We start from the raw sequence: 20,684 nt of genomic DNA, 5'->3' as shown, positions 1-20,684 counted from the left end.
ACGGAGGGCTTTAAAATCTGTACACATGTGACGTCCTCTGATCTTTTGACAGGCACAGGGAAAACTCCAGGAGCATCTTTGCTGTTACTTTTTCTCAATAGCAGCTGGAATAAATCTTCAGCAGGTTGGTCCATCTCACCGCTGAGCTGCTTGGCTTATTATGGAGCTACTCGAAGGGTCAGAAACCCAAGGCCAGAGAAGAGTCTACAGAGCCAAGTGGGAAGGATCTGGTGTGCATGTGTGCCTGTAACATGTGCACCTGGAGGCTTAATAAGTGAATGGATAAAATGATACCACAGTCGTTAGATATCTGTGAGATGGACAGGAAATAGGCGCAATGAACGTGAAACTAGCCCTTACTAAAATGAAATGGTCTTTAGATAGACATGAGAGATATACATGAGATAGACGAGAGATAAAAATGAGATGAACATGACATAGCCGTGAAATAGTTTTTAGATAGACATGAGATGGTCGTGAAATAAACATGAGATGGACATGAAATAGCCGTTAGATAGACAAGAGATAAATATCACAAAGACATGAGATAGCCATTAAATAGACATTAGATGGCTGTGAAATAATCAAGTTCACAGCTCTATTGAGCAGTGTATTCCTTCGGACCTCATCAGTGATGACTTTATGAACTTATTTGTGTGGGCGTGTGTGGGTGAGTGGGGAGCACGGTCGTCCTCCAATCAGAGGGTTGTCGGTTCGATCCCAGGCCCCGCTATTCCTCATGTCGATGTGTCCTTGGGCAAGACACTTAACCCAGCATTGCTCCTGTAGCTGCAACTACAGTGTGTGGATGTTAGTTACTGATGTGCAGGTGTCACTGTGTATGGTTCTCCTGTCATCAGTGTATGAATGGGTGAATGATGTCATGTAGTGTTAAAGTGCTTTGAGTGGTCAGAAGACTAGAAAAGCGCTATACAAGCACAGTCCATTTACCATTTAATGATAATATTAGAATATTAGAGAAAATTGATGGTCTGCTGCCTTCAACCAGTACCCACCCGTCCTCGGCTGTAAGAACTTTGGAGGCAGCTGGAGGCACTGATGAACATTTGGATAGTAGAAGGAGAGGTCCTTCTACACAAATTCAGCTAATTAATGCACATCACTAATTCAGCCTATTCTCCGGAGTTTTGGTACTTTGGTACTCATGTTTCCATGGATCATGGTTATATCTGGCCACTGGTCTTGCCTCCTGCCATGGCCCTGCTGACATCTGCTGCTGCTTTCATTATTATTATGAAGTCTTTGTGCCTCCTCACAGGTTTCGGTGGATAGTGGCTAGATCTGATGGTAGTTTATCTGATAATGTTTTATCTGATGGTGGTTTATCTGATAGTGGTTCAATGTATAGGTGGTTGTTTCTGCAGCAGTCCTGTCTCACACATGTCTCACTACTCTCAATATTTGAATAATTTCTGTCATATGCATTGAGCGTATTGTGCATCTTTTGCGTTGTTCGTTCTGTGAACATAACATCTGTTTTTTTATTTTGGGCTTTACAAAATGAAATTAATTTAATGAAATTGAATTGCGAAAACAAAACACAAACGCAGATTGACCCTTGTAAACATTTACTGAGAGAAGATGAGAAGAATGGACTGACTGATGTACCTTCTGTCTCCCTGTTCAGCAGCTCTTACTTTCCCAGCAGCTCCCAGCTGTCACACACTGAGCTCAGGGGATTGAGATTAGCTGAGGCTGCTGGAGTCTGATGCCTCACTTTAGCTGTGCACATACTAAGAGGATTTACTCCTACTGGAAGGGATATAAATAAAGAGGTGGCTCGTTTATCTATTTAGAACTGAAAACATGCCCATGAAATGATCTTCATCTTCATACATATGACAACATACGTGAAATAATAAAATATCAGATTTGTATCCAATTCATATATATATATATATATATGTGTGTGGTTCAATGAAATCACATCAACTTTTATAACCCAAAGTTGCTAGAGTATGATTATTTAATATCCAACATCTTGTTTAGTGTCATAGATTGTTTCGTTAAAGTCAGCGTCAGCTTATTCTCAGTTTGCAGCCATAGAAAAGTATTCCCTCCCCCTCCTTCTCTTCCTCCTCCTCCCTTCATCCTCCGAGGTTGTGCAGAGTGGAAGAAGAGATCACCTCCTGGTACTTGTGTCATGTACTCTGTGACAGCATGCTGTGTGTATCTGAACCTGGGAGAACCATGTTGATATGAAGGAGGAAGAAGCAACAAGAAACCATATGGAATCCATTCAGAGCTGACTCGGGGTCTAAACTGCTCATCATCATCACCATCATCACTCACATTCAGGTAAACTACATCTACACAGTAGATAGTGAATGTTTTTAACGCTACGGTGTGATTAGAAAAGAGAACGTCTCTGAAGTCCTCAGTTTAACCAGTCACACTGGGTTGAAAATCTAATTTTAGCCAATGTAATCTGGGACAGAAGGATTTGAGTTAAAGGTGGTAAGAAATCCGCTGAGCACATGGAATTAAACGTCACTTCATTTTGACTGGTAGCAATGGGAACCTAGTCGTATCATGTTAGTTAAAGACAGGGCGATAAAATAAAAAGTGTTTCGGTGAATGATAAGCTGTTAGTCCAGTTAAGGGAATGGAACCACTGTAGCATTTCTAAGCATGTAAAATATGACTTTTATTAGTCTCTATTCACACATTGGAGTCCCTTATATTCTGTTGTTGTGGTTGTTGAAAAAGGATCCCCCTCTCAGTTCAGTTTTTTGCACTGATTACATTTATAGGTCAGAGATTCAACAATAGAATCACTGACTTATTTAACACTTGGCATATTGAATTAATTTGTAGCACATTCTGATTTGTTACATGTATCACGAATAATGTGATTATTACATTACATACAATTTACAGTTGTGGTCAAAAAAGTGGTCAACTCTGATTTTTCTCTGATAGAGTGAGTGGAACAGATACGTCTTGGCACAAAAAACATTCGTGAAGTTTGGTTCTTTTATGACTTTATTATGGGTTAACAGGAAAAGTGACAACATCTGCTGGGTCAAAAATATACATACAACAATATGAATTAGCAATTTTGGTGACTTAGAAAGTTGTGTCAATGAAATGAGCTTCATAGCCTCTTAACTTCTTATGAGTGATATGAGTGACTACAGCTGGTGACGTCTCTGAGGCCATTTAAATAGGGCTCATTGGATACAAACGCACACAAATGTTACAAAGTCAAAGGAGCTGAGCATGGATCTGAAAAAGCAAATCATTGACTTGAACAAGTCAGGAAAGTCACTTGGAGCCATTTCAAAGCAGTTGCAGGTCCCAAGAGCAACAGTGCAAACAATTGTTTTAAGTATAAAGTGCATGGCACTCTTTTGTCACGATCAGGAAGAAAAGGCAAGCTACCACCTGCTGTTGGGAGAAAATTAGTCAGGAGGGTGAAGAGTCAACCGAGAACCACCAAAAAGCAGATCTGCCAAGAATTAGAAGCTGTTGGAACACAGGTGTCCACAGTCAAGCGTGTTTTGCATCTCCATGGACTGAGAGGCTGCCGTGCAAGAAGGAAGCCCTTGCTTTAAAAGTGGCACCTAAAGGCTCGACTGAAATTTGCTGCTGATCACACGGACAAAGATAAGACCTTCTGGAGGAAAGTTCTGTTCTGGAGAAAATCGAGCTGTTTGGCCACAATGCCCAGCAATACGTTTGGAGGAGAAGATGACCACCAGGAAGATGACCAAAAATCATCAGACCAGAAGGTTGGGTCTTGGGCGCAGTTGGGTGTTCCAACAGGACAATGACCCCAAACACACATCAAAAGTGGTAATACAATTGCTAAATCAGGCTAGAATTAGAGTTTTAGAATGGCCTTCCCGAAGTCCTGACTTCAATCCCATTGAGAACATGTGGACAATGCTGAAGAAACGAGTCCATGTCAGAAAGCCATCAAATTTAACAGAACTGCACCAATTCTGTCGAGAGGAGTGGTCAAAGATTCAACGAGAAGCTTGTGGATGGCTACCTAAAGCGCCTAATTAAAGTGAAAATGGCCAAGGGACATGTAACCAAATATTAGTACTGCTGTATGTATATTTTTGACCCAGCGGATTTGATCACTCTTTCTGTTAACCCATAATAAAGTCATAAAAGAACCAAACTTCATGATTGGAACAGATACTTCTTTATCAGAGAAGAATCTGACTTGTAGAAATAACGGGAAACTCAAGAGAGCCATGATATCATGTTCTTTACAAGTCTATGTAAACTTAATACTTAAAATCAATACATGTGAGATGTCACCACAAACAAAAGTGATTTCTTATTGCATGATAAAGTTTTCATAAATTGGTCAATACAGGAACCACCTTCAAATACTACAATGGTCTTAATTTAGCTGGTATTAATTTATAAAGTCAAACTCTCCATGATCTCATCACAATGAAAATTATTCTGTGCACACATTAGTCTTTGGTGTAAAGTCAATATGTCTCAACCTTCTAGAAAATCACTAGTCACTAGTCACTAGTCAAAATCACTAGTCTCACTTCAATTACCTGAAATCATGTTTTTATGACTAAGTCATTGATTTAATCGATGTGTATCAAGGCTATAAAAATATATCTTTGATAAGATTATGGACTGTTTCTTGGAATCATATTGAGAATACATGGTGTATAGCTGTTTTCAATAAATGTTCATTAATATCTTTGACTCCTCATATTCTAAAAAATACCTTTTCCTTTTGAAGTTCATTATTCAGTTGATTAATGACAATTTGCACTCATTGTTTTATGAAATATGGAAAGTGCTGTAGCCGTAAGATTAGCAGACGGCTCTCAATCAGAATCGTAAGTTCCCTTGTCAAATCTATGAAATCGAACATTTGTGCCTCCAAAAGAGCATTCAAATGACTTTGGTGAAGCCTTCTGCTCTGTTGCTCCTGATTTTTCGATCCTAACGCTCTGCTGGAGACTGCTGTTTAACACGTGGACCTGCATGAGGCACGATGGACAGCCAGGATCAGACATCTTGAGTGGAGTCAACTACTGTATGCGCTAACATGGGGTGTCCACCAGATAATGAATTGGTTTACCAAGTGAAATACCCCCGTATTCAACTAGTGATCTACACATGTTACTATGCTATACAGTACTATATTTCCACACCCTGTGTTCCTGTGAGTGACGTTGATCTGTTTTCAAAGGCCGTCCCACACGATGCCCTTTGGGAGGAGCAGTGTTGGTCCTGTAGAGACCGGCCTGAGCAGCCGGCGGACAGAGGGCAGCATGAGGAGCAGGTGAGCCTTTGCGTTCCGTTGTTAGGTCCATACTCACACATTGAACACAACAAGGTGTCACACAGAGCCTGTTCTGTGGTCACCACGGAGATGCAGCTGTAGCTGAACAACAGTTGGCTGTATCTAAAACACAAGATCACGTGTTTCCCTTGGGTACAAACCTACCTACATTAACATTAACCACAGAAGAAGATAAAGGAAGGTTTTAATTGTTTTTATTGTGGTTGAAATAAACTTTGTATATTTCTTTTGGAAACACGTCTCCCGCCTGCTCAGTATAGCGACCTTGTGTTGTCCTTTTGCTTAAATTTAGAAATTTAATTTATTCATAGTTTTTTGTTCTTTCTTTTTCCCTGGGTTACCTCCCGGGGTGGCGTTGCTGGTTTTCTTTTTTCCCTTACTTAAAATACAAACGATCGGGGCAGTCTTCCTCGACCTCACGCTTGCCACAAACTTGGCAGACTTGGCATGTTAATACAAGAAACTGCTTTTCACGTTATCCATGTGCTGTATTGCTCTTCCAGCGAAAGGACATATAGAAGCAACAACTGTCTCAGTAGAGGGACCCCAGCAGTCCTTTAGTGGGAGCCAAGAGTGGGACATGGAGACTGTAGATTCCTCCGTCTCAAATACATGAAATGATCTGATTGTCTTTCAGTGGTGGTGAAGGGGCCCTTGCTGCTCAGAACATGAACAACTGCAACAATAATGATGGGTAAGATAGTCCACGTCAGGTGATGTACACATTTACATAAAGAAATAGGGCTGGCTCCCCTACGGTACAAACACATTACAGAGATATACCAGAAGATTCGAATACTGATATCAGAAACTGATTGATCAAATATTGTTTATATATATGGCAAAACATAAAACGTCTAGAGTAGTGAGTTGTATATCCCCTGATTGGTCTGACCAAGCTTCTATCAAACTGTCCCATCCCTCATAAATCAGGCTGATCACACTATTGGGACTGCTTCTTGTTCCACCACCGGCAAAAGACAACAGCACCACCTTCAGGCTCGCTCACATTACTGAATGTACTACAATACACATATAATTCATGTCACCTGCCTCTGTTGGTGGACATTTACAGTAAAAAAGACGACAAGAAGGATGAGAAGAAAGACGATAAAAAGGATGACAAGGAGGACGCTAAAAAAGAAGAACCGTGAGTAACGCATACTATGGCTGCAACCTTCTGTCAAACAGGAACTTTAAAAAAAACGTGTTCATGGTTGGACACACATTTGCTCAAGATTTTGTAAAAATTTAAAATCCTGTCTGTGATCTAAAATAATTCAAACAAAGTTTGTCCACACCACATGAGTAATTTTAAGGTGTCATAAGAATATTGTTGTTCCATTTCAGGACAGTTTCTGATTCAAAAATTGAGTTGGCAGCAGTGGTAGTTGCAGCACAAGCTATCATCATATTAACAGTCAACATTCTTTGTGTGAATATGGTAGATATTAAAACCAAAATCTGTAGAAGTCTCCATGAAAAGATCTCTTGTAAACCTGCAGGAGTTCATCTTCCCTGCACTTGGTCATGAACAGACAGTAGATTCTAGTATCAGTAGGGTTAGACCTCTTGAATAACGACACCAATATGTGACAGCTGAGCCTAAGTTTGTGTGTTTGAACTTTGAACTGAAACCTCTCCTCATTCAGAAAGGAAGTGTGGATCATGGACCCAGCTACAGATACCTACTACTACTGGCTGTGCACCATATCTGTCCCAGTGTTCTACAACCTGATTTTCCTGGTGGCCAGGTCTGACTTCATGGTCTTCTGTCAGTCCTCTCCACATGACTGTTTCTCAGATCTCACTCATGGCTGTGTTTCCCTGCAGGTCTTGTTTTAATGAACTGCAGTCTGCAAATGTAACGATGTTGATGGTTTTTGACTACAGCTCAGATGTCCTCTACTGTATTGACACCTTTGTGAGAGCCAGGACAGGTCAGTGACGGTCCTCTGATGAATGTAAAAACATAGAAAATGACGATGCTAATAATGTTGCTGATGTGTCAACAGGTTTTCTGGAACAAGGTCTTCTTGTAAAGGATGCAAAAATCTTGAAAGAAAAGTACATGAAGACCCGGCAATTCAAACTAGACATGATATCAGTGATTCCCACAGATCTCATATTCCTAAAAATTGGCATCAACAACCCCGAGTGGAGGTTCAACCGTCTCTTTAGGCTAGCCCGACTTTTTGAGTTCTTTGACAGGACAGAAACTCGAACAAATTTCCCCAACATCTTCCGAATAGCTAATCTTGTGCTCTACATCATCATCATTATCCACTGGAACGGTTGCCTCTATTTTGCCATCTCCAAGGTCCTCGGATTTGGCTCTGACACCTGGGTGTATCCAGATGGAAAGAACCCTGAGTTCAAACGCCTGGCAAGGCAGTACATATACTGCTTCTACTGGTCCACTCTCACCCTGACGACTATCGGGGAAACACCGCCTCCAGTTCGAGACATTGAATACTTTTTTGTGGTAGCTGACTTCCTCACTGGGGTTCTGATCTTTGCAACGATTGTAGGCAACGTTGGTGCCATGATTTCAAACATGAGTGCAGCACGAGTGGAGTTCCAGGCCAAGATTGACTCTATAAAGCAATACATGCAATTTCGAAAGGTCACAAAAGATTTGGAGATGCGAGTGGTGAAGTGGTTTGACTACTTGTGGACAGAGGAGAAAACGTGTGATGAGAAGCTGGTGCTGAAGAACCTGCCGGACAAGCTCAAGGCTGAGATAGCCATCAACGTACATCTGGAGACACTGAGAAAAGTGCGCATCTTTCAAGACTGTGAGGCAGGTTTGCTTGTTGAGCTGGTCCTCAAACTTCAGCCTCAGGTCTTTAGTCCCGGCGACTACATCTGTAAGAAGGGGGACATTGGTAGGGAAATGTACATCATCAAAGGAGGAAAACTGGCCGTAGTAGCAGATGATGGCGTTACCCAATTTGTGGTCCTAAGCGATGGGGCATACTTTGGAGAAATCAGCATCCTGGGTATCAAGGGCAGCAAAGCCGGAAACCGAAGAACAGCCAACATCCGCAGTGTGGGCTACTCAGATCTGTTTGCCCTGTCCAAAGACGACCTGATGGAGGCGCTCATTGAGTACCCGGATGCTAAGAACTTGCTGGAGGAGAAGGGAAAAGCCATTCTGATGAAGGATAATCTCATAGATGAGTCACTGGTCGCTGCTGCTGATGCCAAAGACTTGGAGGACAAGGTCAACCGGGTGGAAGCCAGTGTGGAGATCATGTCAGCTAAATTTAGAAAAATGTCGGCCCAGTATGAATCGTCTCAGCGTAAACTGAAACAACGTCTCAGTAATATGTCCAACCAGGTCAGAACTCTCAGAGTAGACCACGAGTAGAGGCCTCCCCCATGATGCCGGTCTACTGTGGGACTCTTTACTCTGACCGATGACATGTCAGCAACAGCTGGACAGTGGCTGGTTCCTATACAGAATATTATGAGCAAATCATAAAAACAGATATTCCGACATTTCAATTCTTTACTGACTATCTACCAGCTGGTACCAAAATAGGCTAATGCTCAATTTCTGCTCAAAATCCTTAGCTCATCTCTCAAAAGTAAATATCTGTGTCACTGAACATGTCAGTGCCATCGGAGTGATAAGTCCTTGTGTCAAATTGCTTAGTCAGGTTGGCAGTTTACTAACAGTTTACTCTGGGGGTTCTATTCTGATGTAAACTATGGCTAAAGTTTTGATGAAAATTATTGTAAATTGTAAGTTACACCTTTGTGTATGTGGGAGATTGATGCTAGAGACTGGACCAGATTGACATTTAATTACTGTAATTTGTTGACAGCCTTTCATTGCAATACAGAAAGGAAAAGACTAAAAAACAAAAGTACAAATGTGAAATGTGGAAAGAATCTCTTGGAGTGTCTTATCCAACCTCATCACACGCTGCATCCATGGCAGCCAGAAGGGTCATCTGTGTGTGTGGCTGGCGATCATATACTTTACATCTGCAAGCTGAGGAAAATTTCTCAGTGGGGTTTAGGAATCAGGAATGTGTATTGCCATAGTCAGACATACAAGGAATTTGACATGCATTATCGAATGGGGAGTAGGGTGAGAGGAACTCCATCAGCATCCTGTTGTGGGTCGCAAACCATCGCCTGATGATGTTGGAGCGATGGAAAGTGACATTGTGCCAAACTATCACGTACTTTGGCAAGTCATCTCCATCTGTCCCTCCCTGGTTCAAGGATGAGATCCCTGTAGATTGTGTGTAAAAAGGTGACAAGATTATATGGCCCAATAATGTGTGCACAGAAATGACTTATCTTATCAGGAACACGCATATGTCCTCGACCTTTTCTGCTTCTTCCTGTTTTGCCTCCCAACTCCTCTTCCTCTTCTCACTGACTGTTGCCCCCGTCCAATTCTTTGTCCTTCCATTGTCAGACATTGTAACATTGTGTTGTGCTCAGGCTATATATACTTATACGGTATTTGATGGTTTACGAGATTCACAATCGTTAAAGAAATTCAAGATTCACCCAGGAGCAATTTACCAATTTAGGACAGATTTATAAAAAAAGTAATGTATAGAAATATGCTTGACATATTATGACAACTTGTTCAGCCATTTTGCATATAAAGACTTCTGGATGAACTAATGCCTAAATCTTGAGGGGGGTGAGACTATTCAACAGAGACCCATTACAATACATTTTGATCAACATGACAAAAGCAATCGACAATGTAGGAAACCGCAGAGAATTGTACATACTCATTTGCATGGTTGTACCAAATTATTTGCAACTTGTTCAAAGAAATTGAAGAAACTGCTTTTTTTTATGTTCCCAAGTGACACAATGATGTGAAGATTGAACAGGTAGTTTTGAGAATGTCAATTCTGATCGAAGAAATGTACCAAAGCAACTTTAGCTCAAGGACCTCTGACTACCTCTCAGCATACATCCTTCGTTCTAACCCTGTACTCCTCGCGGTCTGAAGGGAACAAGGGAAGGGTCCACCTGCTGTGCTTTGTTCAACGTGCCTTCTGTCGCATTTAGGGGCATTTTCGTTTGCACTACACGCCGATGGTTATGAAAATCAATACTGTTGACCTTTATCTAGTTATCTAGTCTTTGCACGTGTAACACGTCATACTTATCACAACCACTGGTTCTGGTTCTGAGGATAAAGCCTACAGATGGGTCACATGGTACAGCCTCACAGGTAACACTCTGAGCCTTGTTACAGCCAGAGCTTAGGGAGATAAGTACATTTCTGGTTCCTGAAGTACACGTAGGACAGAAGCCATTCCGTGCTAAGCTACACAGACTGGGATCAACAATAACGAGCCCATCATGGGGACATTCAGGACCTGTTGACTCAAATCAGAGAGGAAGGAGACACCCGTTGGAAAAAAGCTGTCATCTTTATTTAGCATGTTTTCACAACACTGAATACTTACAGCCTTTCATCAGTATCTTTTTGTATCTTTTTGAATGCAACGTTTCAGTCGGACCAGTTGATGAAAACGGCTTTCCTTTCCAGGGTCAGGTTGACCTTTCACCTTTTAGCTCCACGTGGCTGTAAAGCCGTTTCACATGTTCACGTGAGCAGCATCAAAATGAAGACACATAGTAATGTTAAATAGCTGAGAGTAGACCTGGGCTCAATAACTAGTCGTCCTTAACCTTTGTCTGAATAGATACATACAGGTTAATGCAGCAATACAACAACATCCAGGCGTTAATCAAACAAAACATAAAGTATTCTGCAGTAACTCCACATCAGTCCATGCAGAGCCCGAAGGGCCTCTTGCATCACATACCCAGGTCTGACCATGAGGAAGTAAGAGCAACAGAACAGAGAATGGCTCGGTGTTAGTGTGTACTGCACTGTGGGTACCATCAGAATACACAGACCCCCTGCAGACACATTAGTGGGGCAGCAGGAAGTCAGTCCTTCTCCAAAGACGTTAAAGATCCTTGCCTGTCGGAAAGCTAGCTCCGGAGTCATGAACTTCTCATGGTAACACAGGGGTGTGTGATGAGAAAAGGTGACCTCTGGCGCCTAGTCCATGACCTTTGACCTCTTCCCACTGGATGCTGTGGGTAGTTCTAGACAGCAGGAAGCAGATGAAGACTACCAATGTATGACCACTTGGTTCCCTCTGACTGAAGATCCATATGTAGTGATGACTCAGGAGCCTACTTCATGTACTCATTGGGACAATGGCATGTGGCTGAAAGCTCGGAGAGGCTTCACCATATAATTATATACCTAAAAAGGAGGGGAAACAGTTCACACAGCAACGTGCAGGGTTAACAAATATCTTTCTTCAAGTCCATCCCAACAATCTGAACCACTCATTTGGAAGTTAACTAAAGCAAAGAGTCAAAGGGTGTGTGCATGTCTCTCATTACTCAACATGTTCTAATTCCTGCTATGCTTTGGGATTTGGGGGTGTATTTCTCACACTGGCCTCCACTTGGTATAACAATTTAGAAACATTCTAATGAATCACAATGAACATCCACCCCGGTGTTAAACTGCCGCAGTTTGGAAGTACATTTTAGGTGAAGTGGCACTAAAATAATCCAACTCTTGACTCCGCCTGGGTGATCCTCGTATGGCTACAGCTATTCTAATATAAAAATTAAAAGGTTGGCTGTGATGTAAGTCGTGTAGAAGACTCAGTTTCAAATAAGTGGTTTAACGGATTGAAGATGTGGGTCAGATGACTTTGATGGTGCTCGCCACTGATAGTCTGTGTGGACCAATTCCGTCAGAACCACAGTGGAAGAAGTTTGTACAGACTCTCACCCGTTTCTACTTGGCTCAGATAGATCCCAGTGATGTGTCCACACAGTACGGCTCGTAATGGTATCAATACACAGGTCAACTTGTGGAGCCGATCTCTTTGTTCAGATTGTGCTTAGACTACTATCCTCACCTGGCCCGCCGCCGGATCAGGCCTTGTGAACACACATACACACATCCTGGATGTAGATGACTACAGATGATCAGGTACCATCAACATATGGGGCTTGACCTATCAGCTATCTCAGAGCACATCAGCAGTGACTGGTCCACAGGTGTACACCCTCCCAAAGGTGTCGTAGCTCCAACCGCACAGATATATAAATATTGGTTTTATTTTGAATCGTCAACACAGGAAGACATGGAAATAAAATGCTTCAAAAAATTCCGGCAGCCTGTGGCCAAAAAAAAAAAAAACATTCTGAAAATGTCTAAGTGCACTTAACAGCTCTGAAAAGATTCACTCTAACCTGCGGTGACCCCTCACCCCCAGGAAAAAAGGCCCAAACACACAACAGCTATTTGAGAATGTGCCATTTTGGACCGGATCACAGGAAGTTAGTGAATGCCTCAGTTGAAGAAGGAGCCACTGGCTGTGAGTGGAATGGTGGGAACAGACAATATTAAAAAGTAAAGACTACTCTAGAACTACACTTCCTCTGAACGGCGTGTGAGCCAGATCTCAGGGCTACTTTAGGTTTGTATGGACTGGTTAGAGAATTGTTTAATATTAACCCCTCCTTTCCCTGCTGTCAAAACAGACAGGCACGAAAGAGAAGCCATTTGGGGCGTGAAATAAATAATATGGACATGATCCTCTCTGTTCATAGAAAAGATGGGACAGATATGATGTGTGTGTGTGGAGGTGATAGGGATGGGGGGGGGGGGTCTCTGTGCTTACACTGACTGATGTGGGATGATGCAGGCACAGTAGAACAACTACTCGAGTGCTCTATTGGATCCATTACTCTGATAAAGGAAGGGTCCGACAGGCGTTCTGAGGACGAGTCCGCGTTGAGCCGGAGCTCAGAGCATACCAAACCCTTTGGCATAGGTGATGGCTTTCAGCAGTCTCTCCCTCAACTTCTCCATGTTGTTGTACTCAGGAAGCAGCAGCACATTAAAGCAAGTGTGAGATGTCGGTAACCTGCAAAGACAAAACAACACACAGCTGGTCAGACCTACGGGTGAAATAGGGACATCGAAGGACAAATATCTGATGTCGAAGCTGAGAAAAGAACACATCAGCAGAGACTTGTGGGTGAGCTCTTCTCCCTCTGGGGGCGGAGCTGAGATCCTCCAAAACCACCAGAATACCAGACACACGTGTTTGTGATGCTGCTGGAGACCCCTCTGCTGTCAGCACTAAAAATAAATGCTCCTGTCTTTTTTAACACATTTACTTGCATCAGCTGGGGAATCACTTACTTACTCTGTGGTTCTATCGAACCCTGGTCCCCCTCACCTCCTCGGCCCTGCTGCTGGTATCATTGTGTGTGTGTGTGTGTGTGTATCTACCCATCACATGCCGATGTGTGGGATTTTGGGACAGTCAGGATGTTGCATGTGTACACAGTGTAAAGCCCTTAATAATTTTTATTCTCAATATTTGATTTCTGTCATATGAAGAACGTATTGTACATCTTTTATGTTGTTCATTCTGTAAACATGACATCTATCATCCTGATAGAGATCCTCCCCTGCTGCTGTATCTTTTTTTGGGGGGGGGTTTGTCCTGTGCAGCCCTCTGAGGCAAATTTGTAAGAAAATAAATTTAACTCCAGCTGCTTGGGCTATACCTATCAAAAATTGTACAGCAGCGTACAGATGTTGGCTGCAGCTGTATGCACACCACAGAGTAAGTTCCTCACTGGAGGAATGAAGTGATTTGGAGACCGCTTGTCTGCTCTAAGACCCGGTGTATGTAGATGACGGGCACATAGTGGCGGCCCACCTGTCGGTGTCAGGGCCGTTCTTGGCGATGATCATCTTCAACTTCCCCAGCCCCCCTACAGGTGCTCTGTCAGTGCCGGTGGTGAACTGCAGGAAGAGGCGCTTCTGCTCCTCACCAAACGAGTGCAGCGTCTCCCAGAACTCCCTGAATGACACCAAGAGAGAGCAGTGTCAGAATGTAAAGAGGCAAAGCAGAACATGAAATCAAAGCTTCCCCTGACCCAAACAGGAAGAGTATTTTCTATAAACACTACGACCCTCTCAGCAAACATTTCTTACTTGATTATTCGAGAATCTCTGTTGTAACCTCCATCATATTCTGTTGTCTCCTCAAGAGCTAGAAAGTCCAGGTTCTGTAGCATGAGACAAAAACCAGAGAATACATACAGACATGGATGAAATTAAGGTTTGAAGCCCAAGACCCGACTGAAATGTGTGGTGACAAAGCTCACCCTGCTGCCACATATCAGCAGCTCAATCTCCTCTGGTCTGAACAGGTACTTGAGCGGAGACTCGTTGGTGACCATATGGAAGCCTCTCCTGAAAGCTTTGAACTGCTTCTCCACACTCTTGTTCAGCATGTACTCGGCATACTGAGCCACAAACTCCTGCACAGAGACACACCAGCATCACTTAGCACAGCTCCAGCTAGCCCTGGAGACATTGTCGCTGATATCTGCCACAGCTCCTGCAGCCACTAGCCTGATACAATAGAAGAAAAACTAGTGAATAAGATACTAACAAGAAGCCTTTTGTTTTTTGCAAAAGCATGTACAGGGAACTTAAATGTCGTTGAGAACATAATTATGCAAACCTAGCTCAGGTAGACAGTAAATGCAGCTGGTTGTGAACATTCCAGAAACTGGACGCTAACATAAAGCGTTATGTTGTTGTGTTTTTTCTCTTAACCCATCTTTGACGTAGACCTGAAAGAATCCATGGAATATCGTACCATTGACCTGATTCTGATGGCCCTTTAATTTTCCATTGACCAAACAATAATAAAGCATATAAAACCCAATCAGAAGTCTTGCTAATGGCACAATAACTGCTTTGTATCCTATGAACTCTAGTGTTAGAAAGTGTTGCAATAGATTCAAAAGTGCTTCTTGGCAACAGACAAAAAGAAAAAACGGTTTGTGTCCCTTCCATCCGGCAAGAGGCTGAGGTCCATCAGGACCAGGACCTCATGCCACACAAACAAGTTTCACTGACTGACTATTTAAAACCCATTTGGACACTTTCAAATGCACTTGTGTAGTATTCCGTTGCCTGTGCACTTCAGTGTTTCCCCTTGGTTGATGAATGATTTCACTTATAACAGGTGGGAGGGTGCTGTTATAATTGTAGGCGAAACGCTGCACTTTTTAAAATTCTTTTGTATTCTATTTTTAGGTTACTTGTACATTATCAAGTTATTGTCCTTTCTTCAATGCCATGTATGCACCACCCACTATGAAAATTTCCTCGGATATGCCCAATATACTTGAGATATAAATAAATGTTTCTGATTCTGCTTTGTCTCACCTTTCTGTTTTCGTTTGTTACTGGAATCTTGTCCCCATTTTCCCTTAAATCATGCATTAGCGGGTTCCCAAACAGATCTGTCTCGGAGATCTGGAAAGTGATCATCATGTCGTCCTCCACGCTGCCCTCGTACTCCAGCAGCTCCTTCAAACTCTGGTACAGAACCTTCACAACACATAAACCATTTAGCTGAACTCATAAAGGGGAAAATAAGTCTCCTCAAACAAGAGATGCGTGTGTAGGAAATGTGTGGGTGAGATTACCGGGTTGGCATCAGCCAAGTCTCTGAAAGTTCCCTTCTTGCCCATCAGTTTCCTGTAGACCACCATGGGGAAGTGGACGTCCAGGATGCAGTTATTGTAGATTGCCAGACCGAGAACGATGCCGATCAGAGTGTACTGGCCTTCGTTTTCAAGCGATGAAGGGTTGAACCAGAACAACTTGGTGCGCTCATCGTATGTGAACATGCCTGCAAGAGGACAATGAGGACACAAAGACATGCTTGATGCTTTGGCGGATCACATCCTCTAGGGACGCTCAACATAGTACAAATGAGAACTCATAAGGATAAGCATTAGGATAGCAAGTTAGGTAAACTACAACAAGCTTTTACAGGATGACTGAAATGTCAACAATAGACAAGCGCATCCAGGAAAGCGGTTTCTAAAATGTACTGTTACTGTTTTGGGGTGAAATGACACGTGGAGTGTCCCCTTGACAACAACAAACCTGAGCCATACACTACAGAGTTTAACTACCACATGTCATCAGGCTTTGTCTGGAAGCAGAGGCTGGCCGCAGTTACATCTGCTCACTCAGGGAATGGCTACTTGTGCTGCCTTACCAATATCCGGGTTGAAGATCTCCTCCACCACCAGCTGGAAGAATTCTTTGGAGACACCTCCTTCATCAACGCCTTGCTCTCCTTCAAACTCAACATACAGCTGCTTTTTTAAGTCTGCAGGGTTTTCCATAGCGATCATCTCCAGCTGAAGAGACACAAGAGAAGTACGTCAGTGCAATGTGCACCAACAGCATCACGCGATGTAGAGAAGCGAGCCACACGTACCCTGACCAGAGCATCGTCAATGATATGGTCTCGCCTCACTTTGAGCCTCAGGTACGGATTGAGCTGCTGACCCTGCACCAGACTGTAGAGCACCGTAATACGCCGCTCGCTGTACATGCGGATGCGGTTGTCATAGTACAGACCCAGGTTCTTGGTGACGGCATTGAGGATGAAGGGGCAGGTCATAAAGGAGAACTTGTTTTCTGTTTCAACCTTAAAGAAGGTGTAGTCCTTGTCCATCTCCAGCACCTCATTCAAAGGTTCATTGACAAACTCCTCAAAGGCAATGAGCGGCCGTCTGCAATCGTTGGTGCGGATGCCCAGCTCCGTCTCCAGCGGGTCCACCCGAGGCCCCTTCTTGTTCCGCCGTTCCTCCCCGAGCAGCTCCTGCAGGGTGAGCTCACTAGACTCCGGGAGGGGCTCCTCGTCCTCATCCTCGTTGTGCTCCGTGTCGAGGTCGCCGCCCAGCACGTTTGCATAGTAGACGATCTTCAAGCACTTGGTGCTTGCCACCACAGCGTCGTCATCATTGACCAGGTTGCGGCTGTTGAACTCGTTGCTGATCACCTTGTAGGTAATGAGCTGCTGAAAGGTCTCCACCATGCGCCGGATTTGCTCCGTGCTGTAGTGCGACCACAAGCGCGCCAGTTTGGCCAGAGCGGCCAGTGGGAGTTTGCTCATGGCCTTGCAGAACTGTGGGAGGGCGATCTCCAGGTACTCTGGGCTGTGGAGGTTGCTGTTTTCCATCACTATAACAAATAGATTCAGGTAGTTTGGGTCACGTGAATACACGTTGTGGTATGTCAGATCGCACTCTACGTTGGGTGAGAGATAGACAAGCGCATTCAGGAAGGCGGCTTCTATTTTCTCATTGGAAAGCAGGCGCTCGTAGACCCGCCGCACAGCTTCGATGTCCACGGACACCTCATCAGGGCCCAGCTTTTGGACATCATTGTCCCCCGAGGAGCCCTCTCCGAGCCTAGATGATGAAGAGGAGGCGGGGGAGTCCTCCTCCATAGCTGTTGCAGAACAGGCGGCGGACTCCTTCTCATCCTCATCCTTGTCCTCATCCTTACCTTGGAGGGACTTAAGTTCCTCTTTAGTGTGAGGTTTGGACCTCCGGAAGCTCTGGACCAGCCCCTCGGCACTGGAGAACACCCGACCTAATACCCTGATAAGAGGGGAGTAGTCTTCCTTTTCTCCGCAGATGTTCAAGATCTCGTAAACTTTTTCCTCTGTCAGGTAATTTACATCTATGTTTAGGGTCAAACATAACATGGTTAGAATTAATAGCAAAACTGATTGTCATAAACTGAATGGCAATCCTCCTGTGTGAGAGTGTGGCATCTACTTACCTTTAAAATTGTCCCGCACAGAGTGGACATCTTTATGGTTCAACTTCCTGTTGCTACAGGCCGAGTTGCTGTGAGCGCTGCTTTCCAGGTGGGCGGAGGCTGTGACTTTCTTTGAGGGGTGGGGGTCACATAGCTTGGCGTTGAGCTTGTAGAGCTCCAGGGCTTTGACAGCCGCTGCGTTGTTATCCATGCGGGTGAAGCCAGCTGAAGAGGCACACCATGAGTTGGAGCAGGACTCATTCCCACAGCCCTCGGTTAACTGGTGGTAGTACCGCTCTATTAGATGTTTGGCAGCTGCTCGCTTCCTGTGTTCAGGGGGAAGAAGCGTCGAAGCAGGGCGTGATTCTTCGATGGCGGATCAATGGCAGACAATGATTACCATGTTTACGGCTTAACCATCAATTTTCATTTCATTTCACTACACAAAATAGTTTTAGGTCTACAACTTGCACACTGATGAATACACCACCACCCCATTAAACTTGGCTTTCATTTGTTTCAACTATTGAGCTTCTCAAGCGCTTTCATGTTATGAAAAGCTGGGTCGTAAATAAAGAGGTGGTTTTCAACGATGGCGACATGAAGACATTATTTAAGTCGAAAACTAGTAAAAACAATCTCCCACAGGAGAAGAATACAATTGTCCAAGAAGGCATTAACATAAATGTTTGGTAGATTGTTGTTCGTTGATAACATTGTTGAGCGATCAACCATCTCGGTGCTGATAAAGACCATTTAGTTTGCTCTTGGAATGATTTGATCGATCAGCTGAGGGGAGCATTGAACCAGGATCCACTTTGAAGAACATATGAAAACTTCTTGATTTTAGAACTCCAGTGTCGCCTATGAGCATGTAACATGGTACTTACACAAAAACAGTAGTGGCCTGAGTCTTCAATCCATACAAACACACACTAATGTAATTACACGTGCACACAAGGGTAGCATGGATGGGACTTACATTCGGCTTGCTTCTGGGTTTTCTATTTCAGGCTCCACGTATTCTCTAGTCGAACAACAGACAACAACGATCAGAAATCCAGCAGAGGTCACGCAAATCTGCATCACAATAAATGCTGTCGATGGTTCATAATTTAACGTATTGTCATTTAACAGTTACTTATCACGTTCAGTCATGAGTAACCTCAGGAAAGGATGAGAAAGGGACACGCTAGCTAAGCACGTTGGAATCGGTGTGTGGAAAGTCTGCCATAGCGAATACACGTTGGCACCGTAACCGATTTAATCTAGTTCAATCTTAGATTGGACAAGTCTATTGAGTAAAGGGGAAACACGGGGCGCTGCAGATCCTGACGCTAATTTAGCGAGCTAAGTTAATGTAGCTAAAGGTAGCTAGCAAGCTGTCCTTATTTCAAACATTCATGCTGAGCTGTCGCGTCTCAAACAATCTTACTCTTTTTAATAAACCAATACCGACTACGAACTGTGCCTCATTATGCCACTAATAGCACCCATAGAGCTAGTAGTTAGCTAGCTTTCAATAGTAGCGTGCCTGCTAGCATCCCCGGAAACCCCGACTGTTTCCTGTGTATGTCCCCACCTATTAGGTCCTCCTGCGGGGCTAGTCTCGGCCTGTGGTGGAGCACACTCACAGTCCTCTTTCTCCTCGGAATTCATACGAGACTTTATCCTCTGTTGTTCGTGTTTCTGTTGCTTTCTGTGCTTGTATCCAGTCCTCCACTGATTGATTACTACTTTAAAAGTCCGAACTGGCAGCGGCGGCGTGTGATTTATTCAAAACTTCATTTACGGCCTTCCTACTGCAGGCTCTTTGCTCTGCCTGAGGTTCACGGCCATCTTGACTTCACCGTTAACCTACGTCCCACAATGCACTGCGTTCTAGGGCGCGTAGCGGACGTGCTGGACTGGATCACATGCTGCGAGGATCTGGACTCTCGTGTGACTGCACTCGTGTGGAACCCTGGGGAGTGTGTGTTGCACTGTATTGCTATTTATTATATTTGGATCTGTAGCTGGAAGAAGCAGTAAAAACGAGAAGAGAGCCTCTATTGATTAGAGGCTCTCTTCATGAAGAAGATAAACTGGTGTTATCCGTTTAGTCAGAATGTAGCATTTCCACACAGGCCGTCTGCTACGAAAATAAACTGAACTCCGAAGGTCTACTGGATGCAAAGTACATATTTATTTGGTTTTATTCAGATAAAACTGTGACATATGAGAATCAGAATCAAAATCAGCATATTGGAATTTTACGCTGGTCTACAGTCTCAACATACACAGTACATACAAATAAACTAGAACATATTAAATATGACAAACATTTTGAACAAATGTAAGCATAAACATTTAACTAATAAATCAATATTAGTATAATTATATATATAAAAGTATGTATAAGTGTAACGTAAACTGTTCCCCAAAGACAACAAGTGCAGAGTGCAAATGGGGGGTGCCGTCTGTCTGAGTGGTCACACCGCTGAGTGTTGGCAATTCTGGACATGGTGAGGGATATGGTGAGAGACAGGGTGGGCGACATGGTGAAAAACAGTGAGAAATGCTGGCATGACATGGTGAGGGGCACGATAAGAGACATGGGGAGGGATATAAGGAGAGACATAGTGAGAGACATGTTGAGAGACATTCATCATAAAGTAAGGTCCATTGGAGTGTGAA

The 20,684-nt window shown here is 43.6% G+C and overlaps 2 protein-coding genes across 3 annotated transcripts; one reads left to right on the top strand and one right to left on the bottom strand.

Annotated features, from left to right (window-relative positions):
• Nucleotides 1-2,117: 2,117 nt before the first annotated feature.
• LOC120818417 (cyclic nucleotide-gated channel alpha-3) lies at nucleotides 2,118-11,140 on the top strand. Its single transcript, XM_040175464.2, has 7 exons — nucleotides 2,118-2,319; nucleotides 5,201-5,293; nucleotides 5,952-6,008; nucleotides 6,390-6,464; nucleotides 6,967-7,068; nucleotides 7,148-7,254; nucleotides 7,330-11,140. The coding sequence occupies exons 2-7, from the start codon at nucleotides 5,214-5,216 to the stop codon at nucleotides 8,685-8,687; spliced, it is 1,779 nt and encodes a 592-aa protein (XP_040031398.2). The 5' UTR covers nucleotides 2,118-2,319; nucleotides 5,201-5,213; the 3' UTR covers nucleotides 8,688-11,140.
• Nucleotides 10,716-20,037, bottom strand: LOC120818393 (ubiquitin-protein ligase E3A). Of its 2 annotated transcripts, none has more exons than XM_040175435.2 (11): nucleotides 19,591-20,037; nucleotides 18,991-19,035; nucleotides 18,030-18,334; nucleotides 16,675-17,927; nucleotides 16,450-16,594; nucleotides 15,869-16,074; nucleotides 15,606-15,770; nucleotides 14,531-14,686; nucleotides 14,358-14,431; nucleotides 14,080-14,223; nucleotides 10,716-13,272 (listed from the first exon to the last, which is right to left on the bottom strand). In XM_040175435.2, exons 1-11 carry the CDS (start codon nucleotides 19,665-19,667, stop codon nucleotides 13,152-13,154), a joined length of 2,691 nt encoding a protein of 896 aa, XP_040031369.1. In that variant the 5' UTR covers nucleotides 19,668-20,037; the 3' UTR covers nucleotides 10,716-13,151. The 2 variants fall into 2 exon arrangements, with proteins under 2 accessions (XP_040031369.1, XP_077960578.1); XM_078104452.1 differs by having other exon boundaries at nucleotides 19,643-19,966.
• Between the last annotated feature and the right edge of the window lie 647 nt (nucleotides 20,038-20,684).

The sequence above is a fragment of the Gasterosteus aculeatus genome, chromosome 1, assembly GCF_964276395.1.
Source record: "Gasterosteus aculeatus chromosome 1, fGasAcu3.hap1.1, whole genome shotgun sequence".
Lineage (NCBI taxonomy): Eukaryota > Metazoa > Chordata > Actinopteri > Perciformes > Gasterosteidae > Gasterosteus > Gasterosteus aculeatus.
The sequence above is the reverse complement of the archived record's forward strand: the minus strand, read 5'-3'. Positions and strand labels throughout refer to the sequence as shown.

Coding starts and splice junctions, on each gene's coding strand:
- LOC120818417 (XM_040175464.2), top strand. CDS start 5,214: ATGCCCTTTGGGAGGAGCAGTGTTGGTCCTGTAGAGACCGGCCTGAGC. Junction 6,009..6,389: donor AACTGCAACAATAATGATGG/GTAAGATAGTCC, acceptor GGACATTTACAG/TAAAAAAGACGACAAGAAGG. Junction 7,069..7,147: donor CTGATTTTCCTGGTGGCCAG/GTCTGACTTCAT, acceptor GTTTCCCTGCAG/GTCTTGTTTTAATGAACTGC.
- LOC120818393 (XM_040175435.2), bottom strand. CDS start 19,667: ATGAATTCCGAGGAGAAAGAGGACTGTGAGTGTGCTCCACCACAGGCC. Junction 16,595..16,674: donor TTGACGATGCTCTGGTCAGG/GTACGTGTGGCT, acceptor GTGTCTCTTCAG/CTGGAGATGATCGCTATGGA. Junction 14,687..15,605: donor TAACAAACGAAAACAGAAAG/GTGAGACAAAGC, acceptor GTCTCTGTGCAG/GAGTTTGTGGCTCAGTATGC.